General features: G+C 29.7%; 1 protein-coding gene across 2 annotated transcripts in view; it reads left to right on the top strand.

The window, feature by feature from the left end:
- Positions 1–1,274: 1,274 nt before the first annotated feature.
- LOC106468311 (mediator of RNA polymerase II transcription subunit 13-like) overlaps positions 1,275–8,537 on the top strand; it is a 98,033-nt gene continuing 90,770 nt past the window's right edge. The window contains exon 1 of one of the 2 annotated variants that reach the window (XM_022396655.1): positions 1,275–1,505. In XM_022396655.1, the coding sequence (XP_022252363.1) occupies positions 1,437–1,505 (69 nt within the window). In that variant the 5' untranslated portion in view covers positions 1,275–1,436. The remainder of the gene's footprint in view (positions 1,506–8,537) is intronic. The other variant, XM_022396656.1, reaches the window with a different exon arrangement.

Below are 8,537 nucleotides of genomic sequence, written 5' to 3' on the forward strand. Positions count from 1 at the left end.
GTGAGCAGATGGGGATAATCGATTTTACGAAATTTTTACCGTGATAGAAAATTAAGCAATAACTTATAATATATAAACTAAATTTTTGCATACGTATATACTGTATCCTGGATATGATTATAATAAGTACCTTTCCAAAGGCTTTTGACATTTTGATATGTTTGCAAAAAAGTATCTTATTTCGATTATTTAATGACGTCACAATGTATGATGACACAGAAAAGTAACTCAAATGTAAAAGAATCATATGTCGCAAAGTAGGCCTGCAATGAAGCAGGCCTGCATAAACGAAATAAATTGGTACGATTGTGATAACATATCTTTAAATTTACATATGTCATTGGACATTCTACAACAGGAACGGCGCTCTGGTTCGCTCCACCTAAACACAAGGCTTGTTCGATATTCATGGTGGGCACAGAACAGACAGCCCATTGTGTAGTTTTGAGCTTAACAACAAAACAAACTGATTCAGGGAGAGATCCTGTCTTCAAAACATAATATACAACTTTAAAAATAATTCGAAAAAAATAATAGTTTATAGCAAGTAAACCGAGGTTACCAATTAGTGCCCCATCTACTAAATAAAACAACAACAAATATTCTGGATCTCAATGTTTTGTGGCCTGCTTTTCTAACGAGAAACCCCACTCATGCTGTTACTACATTATATTTACCGAACATTCAGTCCATAAACATTTGCCCCCCAGTAGCAAAGCGGTTTGACTGGGGACTTACAACGCTAGAATCCGGGTTTCGATACCCGTGGTGGGCAGAGCACAGATAACTCATTGTGTAGCTTTGTGTTTAATTACAAACAAACATAAACATTTCGCCCCTCAGTGGCACAGCAGCATGTCTGTGGACTTCTAACGCTAGAAACCTGTTTCGATACCTATGGTGGGCACAATACAGATAGCCCATTGTGTAGCTTTGCGTTTAACTATAAACAAACAAACATAAGCATTTCAAGTCCTACCTAAGAAGACTACAGAAGCAGATTTTGAGAAACTTCAAAAAACAAACAAATGTGAAGCCGATCTTACATTTAACTTTTCTTGTCCAAAAATGAATCCAACATACATATAAGAAATTAACAACATAGACTTATACCGCCTCCAATTAAACAACAACAGTGGTAAAATATAAAGGCTTAACGTTTCAAGTAGCAAGATCTATAAATAATAAAAAGCCCACGTGTAGAATAAGTCACCATATTTAACTTGAGAGCACCGGCATGTGACTTTAAATAACCAATCGAACGTGTTATTTAACGCCATGTTGTACGTGATCGCCATGATCTTATCTGATAATGTAATATACACCAACTAGTGGTTGTTGTTGTTTTGTTTTTTTTGTCATCTCTTTTCATGGCTTTTGAGATAACATAGTGTTTTTCATATTTAATAAATAAAATATTTCATCATGGAGTGAACATGACGAATCCCAATTTTGTATCAAACGGGGTGAGTCTGGAGGATAGCCACACAAATTTCTTTGCACTGGTAAGGGTTAATCATGTTACAACTACTAGTAGTAATACTAATCTAATAGTAACAGTAATACTATCTTAACAATAACAGTTAGTAACTAAGCGGCAAACTAAGCATATGTTTTATTCGTTCTCGTACTCATAATGTAATCCTTCTTTGACTAAAACAGTGTAAACAAATGGTTAGAACTTAAACTGTTAACACCAGTTTAGTTTTTTGACAACAAAATAGTCACTATGATTTATCATTCATCATCATGTACTGATTAAGGGCTACCTTCTTAACTGTGGATAAAAAAATGAGCTTTTTGTTTTCTAAACTTTAACAAAATTATATTAAATTAAGAAAGAATTGTGGTTTCATAATAAGTCTATTCAGCTACAAATAAGAAAGCAAAGTTTTAGTTTTCTTCAAAGGATTAATTTTTCAGTAACTGTTTCCATATATGTAAACTGTTTCAGTAAATAAATTGAATTGCATAATCTGCTTTCTCAGATTAGTTGTTCAGATAGCTAATTTTGCTTTTGTTTTAATTCGGGGGAAAATAACAACTATCCAACAATTTGCAGTAAAAAACTACACTTAAAACTCAGGCATGCTTACTTTTTTAAGTATAGAATATAATTATAAATCAAAATAAAACCCTTCATTGTATCAACTTTTTTATATTTATGAATTGAACAAATATATACTTCAAAAAAGGCAAATTAATAACAAAAAGTTGTTTTTCACACAATTTACAAAGTTAAAGTGGTATGATAGCTTACTGTTTAATGTTCCATATCTAAATTTTTTACAGCAAGTACAAGCTTTTGGGCAGGAGGAGTTATGAAATGCACAGTTGCCTAGTCTTATATTAGAGGCATGGTCATGAATTAGCATCAGCAGATCAAATACAAGTTTTTACATAATTAGAATAAAATATTTACCTGTAATATTAAAGACCTCTGTCTTTTACTGTATGCATATAATGGTTAAAAAACTTGATTGTACAAATGGATTACATCATAGCAACATATATTTAGTTTTGAAATTCCATTTTTAAAGAGCATAAATTAAAAAAATATATATATATATTTGAAATAGAATATTTTCCTACCTACCTGGTTTTAATGTGAATTTGTGTTGCATTGGATAGCAATTATATATTCATTCTTTTATATATCACACAACCACAACTTCCTAACAAATACAACTCAGTGATTAATGGAATTTGTTAATCAATTAATTGTCAGGTTAATTGACTATTATCATGAGACAGCTAAAAAACACAAACTAGTCCATTGTCCTCCAATTAGATAGTTAAAAAAAACCTTATAATTCTAAGAATTGGTTTTCAATACCCTTGGTGGGTATATGATGGGTAGCCCATTACATATCTTTGTGCTTACCAACAAACACACACAATGGCAATATTTCACTTATTGGATTGTAGGAATAATCAAAAACTGTAATAACTAGAAACACTAATATATTCCTTGTTAGATTGTTTAGGCAGAGTATTCATGATGAAACTTTGTAGAATGGACGGCAACTGCCTGTTGTAGAAACAAAAGTATAAAGGACGACTTTCAAAAGTCTCGACTTTTGTCTAGTTTATTATTTTCATGATATTAACAAATTGAAGTATAATTTTGATTATCTCATTATTTCATGTGACACTAATTAATGCAATTGATTGTCTAAAGGGATCAATTATATCGATTAATTTCCCAGCCCTATTAATAGATATTTAAGAATTACATACCTTGCCTCCTTAATGCTTGTAGTCAGCAATACAGATTCTGCTTTTATTTCTTGTGTATAGTTACAAAGTTTAGTTAGCATACTTTAATATTACAAATCAGCTAATTAGTTAATATATCCACCTAAAATACTATAAACTTTTACACACTAAATGTTAACTCCTAATCATATATCATAATTTTGATTTTTCATTTGTTGTCAGCTGCATAATCACTATACTACAATTCTAAATGATCTATACCTACATAGTTCAATATTAAATAAGCCTTTACAACTGAAGAGGAACAAGAAAATTTTGATAAAAATAAAATTGTTTTCATTTGATGTTCATAAAATTATTTTAATAATGATCTAAACAATGGTATCTGCCTACTGAAATTAGTTTACGAATGTAGTAGACTCGTACTTGTTTTTATTTTGTATGACACAAATTATACATTACAATTACAAAACGTGTTTACAGCAAACTAAGCTAAGCTTAATATTAAAGTTTTTGAATAAAGAGTTCAAAAAACTTAATTTGATATTCAATATGCTTAGTGCTATTTAAAAATTAAATTGCAATGATATTCAGCCTTTCATACTTAAACAAGTTTAATTTATAGTGAGTTTTTTGCAACCCAATAACACCATCTTGTAGGCATTGATAATAATATTATTAAGCATATTCAAAATTTATTTCACCTCTGTGGATTACATATTGACTGAACTTTTTATTTACACTATGACTTGTAAGTTACAACAACTTCACAAGTATAAGATTGTCAACAATACTACTGGTACTAGTAGAAGTAGTATTAGTAGTACTACTGGAGCACATCAAAGTATCAGTCTATTAGTATTATATATTATTACTCTATAGTCTATACTATAGACTGATTATCTTATAATTCAATAAGGAGCAATAACCTGAATGTTAGTGTTACTAGGCCTAATAGTAATATTATGCACAGTAATGAGCTACAAGTTAATGTGGTGTCCTCGTGGAAATTAATTGTTGTCATATGGATAGCACATAAGTTAATCTGTAGTGTGTACTTTATTTACCGTCTGTTGATTTACAATTACTATCCCTTCAGTTGATACTACTGTAACAAGAAATTAGTGAAACTTGTAGAAACAATTAAAAATGTTGCACAAGTGTAAAATGCTCATTGTTGCTAAGGGATGAAGCTTCTTAGGGCTAACAGAAGTGATTAATATCATGCTTAACTAGAGATGGGTTTTTTCACATTCCTTTTAATTAGATTATTATTAATTTTGAATTATAGTTGTCTAAAATTAGTATTTGAGATAGAACTTTTGGCTACCATGAGTCACTGCCTAGAAAGCCTATCATTCAATATTATAATTTTTTAGCTGTTGTGATTCGATTGTTCTTTGATGGGTAAGTTTTGCAACTCCACCATGTCTTACATATGTGCAATATAATCATTGATTTCATAGAATATAAATGTGCCTCAAAAATTACAGAATTATTAAGAAAATAAATAATATACCATAGTTTAATTTTTGTCATTGCTTTTATTTAGTCAGTAATGCATGTCAACTAGCAGTAAATGTAGAAATATTGCTCACACACATACAAATGCTGATGTTAAACTAGCCATCTATTATGGAAAATCAATTAAGGGTACAGAGCTGAGTGCTTACACCTACAATGTCTCAACTCCTACTGCCTTTCACTGTTTGCAGCCAGTTGTGGGAAGGCAGTTACCCTTAGGATTTATAAAGTTCTTTAATTGATTACATTAAACTAATCAATTATTCTCACATAAGGCTTGGATAGTTGAAATGATCAAAAATTGTAATAATAACAAATACTAATGTTAGATTATTTTTGTGAGTTGTGAAAGTTAAACAACCTTGAATTAATTGAAAATAATGAGCAATCATAAAGACAATATCTTTATTACTTGTATAGTTAGAATATTGACAATTTTGACAAGTTTATTATTTTCGTGACTAATTAATTTGATTGTAACATTGATTAATTATTTTTTGTAACTAATTATTGAAATTGATTATATCAGTTTGTGAGATAGCAAATTCTACTTTTATTTTGTTATGGTTTTGTTTATCATTATTATTCCTTCTATCTAGTTCAACAATGAATTTTTAGTTATATTAAAGTGCTAACTAGAACACATTGAATTTTAGTTTGTATGTATGTATTATGAAACTGACACAAGTTTTCCCTAGCAGTAACGTATAGATATTAATGTTGAGAAAGATTATCTAAATTCGCTAGTCACTAAATAAAAACCCTGCCTTAAGCTAAAACAAGTTATTTCACGAGAAATATTTGGAACATTGTGTTGTTATTTTGGAATTAGTTTTTCTTCTGATTTTTTTTCTGATTCCTTTATTTATTGAAATAATTATTAACATTGATATTTATGTTGTATTTGGCCAGATACATATTTATCAACTGGTAAATTATAAAATTTATATTCCAACTGTTTTAAAGTTTTATTTTGGATTTCTATGGCTTTGAAAGTTTAATAATTTTTTTTTCATTCAACCCTGGTTGTAGAGGCTATTTGTTTTAGTCTGTTACAAATTAATAAAGTTAATTGTTCACCTCTACTAGCAATAGCTTTGTTGTTTTTTCATTTAGTTTGAAACTCAGTGCAGCTATTTAAAGTGTTATGTGTATAAAAAAACTAAAATTTCTTTGTATGAATTTTCCAAGGTTGGTCCATTTTACTTCAATCATATAGGCTGTGAATTTTGATGTCTTTGAATTAAGATTGGGCAATTAATGGAATCATCTAATGAATTTAACCTTTGGGCTCATTAATTAAATTACATTCAGCTAATTACTTACTCTTAAGTGAGACTTGAATAGTTGGAACAATTGAAAATATTGATAATTAGAAATGCTAATTTTGATTAGTTTATTATTTTCATGAATTGTGACACTAAGTGATTAAGCTGAACAACTTTGAATTAATCAAAAGTAATATTGAGAAATCATAATGGTAATATTTTGTTTGCTTGGATTTGGAGTAATTAAAAACAGTAATAATTGGAAAGACTAATTTCAATTAGTTGATTATTTTTTTATCACATTAATCAATTTAATTGTAATTTTGATTAGTTGATTATTTTATATGCTCATAAGTAATAGATTATATTGAGTGAATCACCCTACTAATGCAAGTACATAAGTGTTCTTGATAATTATAACTTTTTCTCACAGTTGAAGAATGTTGTTAGAGACAATGGATTTGTTTTACTTAAAAGTGCAGTAATTTAAACCTTAGCTCTTGAGATTGTTGCATAAACTTTATAAAACCATATACACCTTAGAAAAGGCCTCAACAAATATTTTCAGATCTAGGAGCCAGCCCAAAAACTCAGAAGCCAGGTGTGCCTAACCTAATGTCACTACTGTTTGTACTGAGAAATGGGGGGGCTACATAAATTTATTTACTTTCACAGCAATGCTAATGATCACATAATTTCAACAACCACTTGATGGTATTGCCTGAATTAACTGCCTTTGGTCCCGTTTGAGTCTAAACATGTGCACTGATTGGTTGAATTGAGAGAAAGAAGAAAAACAAAACTTCCAAGAGTCCAGAACTGTTCTAGATTCAAGTTCTTTTTAGCACAGCCCTCTGCTCGAATAAAATGGGAGAAAATACAAGGTGCCATGAGGAAATATATAGTTGCCATGCATTATATTTGGCATAGACTATTAGACTATCTCATAAACATGATAACCATACAAGATCAGCATCTTCTGTCACAATGTAATTTTTTTTCTTATAATAAAAAGTTGTAAAGTTGTTTCATTACCCATATACGTTTTTGTACTGGAATAAATCATACACACAACAAAATTGCATATATACAGAAGACATATTAATTAAGGATGCTAATAAATTGACCTTAACCCGATGACTACCGGTACTAACTTTCTTAGTAGGCAATGCAAGTGTGCATTTGTGAATTGAAAAAATGATAGAGAACTTATCTTTTAATGGATTTCTGATTTTATTTTCTATAAATAGTAGCATAACATTAAATTATTTGTACAAAATTGTATTCTTTAATGAAGTTTAAAGAGGAATTTAATGAAAAAATTCCTAAAATACGTTTTAGACTGTAAATAAGCACCCTCTAAGAAGAAATGTTTTTTTCAAAAATTTTTTTAAGATATTTCCTGTTTTCTTTATAAAACTGCGTCTGGGCATCAACTGAGGTTTAACACTAGGATTGGCTAAAAGTTTTACGAAAGTGTCAATTTCAGTACCAGTTACTGTATCTCCCAGTTGACAAATCATAGGATGATAAGGAAAGCACGTGATGAAACGTTGTTCTCTGGATTTTACAATATGAATGTGGATGGTGCTTATTATAGTAACTGCCATTTTAGGTAGAGGTTGTATTTAGTACTGGCCAATGGGTCTTTTCTATAAGCGGTAGAAAAGTTGCTTCTGAAAAAAAACTGCATGGGATATAGTGACTTTTATTTTTTTTTATATAGTAGCTTAAGTCATGCTGCATGGTATATCTGTTTATATTAATCATTATGTTGAAAAATTAACTCAAAATAGATATATTTTTTAGGAAAGAAGTTGATCCACGATTGTTAGGGTTAAGAGTTACCGAGTGCAAAGTCTTTACATGAATTAGACTTAGGACTTTGAACTGAAAGAGTTTGTGATTTTTTATATTCTTTTGAATTTAAATTTGCAGTTTTAAGCTCAATAATATAGCATAATTTTATATTTAGTTCATAATAATAATAATAATATGATTCAGTATTTAGAATGAAAAACGTGTGTGATTTGTAAGTAATACTATTAGTACCACAAAATAATTTTATATCTTTGCTTTGTAGTAAGACCCCCACTTCTGCTGTTATTGCGTTAGAATTAAAACAGTCTAAGTGATATATATATATATATAGTTTATTCTGATATTTTGCAAATGGTTCAAACTCAGTAGTGACAACAATAAAACCCATATGTTGGTTGTGAAACAGGCTAAATACATTCATCCCAACAATACAGGGAAGCTAAGACATTCTCACAGTTGGGGGTCTAATACATTGAAGTGCTTAAGTTTCGCATTCCAACATAAATCTTGCCTGTAATGAGAGGAATGTGACCAGGACTAATCTTTTAAGTGCTGTAAAGTAATTTTCTTTGTAATTTATGGTGTCTGTATCGTTTGGTAATCTCTTCTAACAGGATGTATTAAGTAACAAGGCAGTGTTTATTGAAACCACCTGTACTATAAACTGTTACATACATTTGTTAGTAGTGGCAATTAGTTTTGTCT

Source organism: Limulus polyphemus, unplaced genomic scaffold, assembly GCF_000517525.1.
Source record: "Limulus polyphemus unplaced genomic scaffold, Limulus_polyphemus-2.1.2 Scaffold2960, whole genome shotgun sequence".
Taxonomy (NCBI): Eukaryota; Metazoa; Arthropoda; class Merostomata; order Xiphosura; family Limulidae; genus Limulus; species Limulus polyphemus.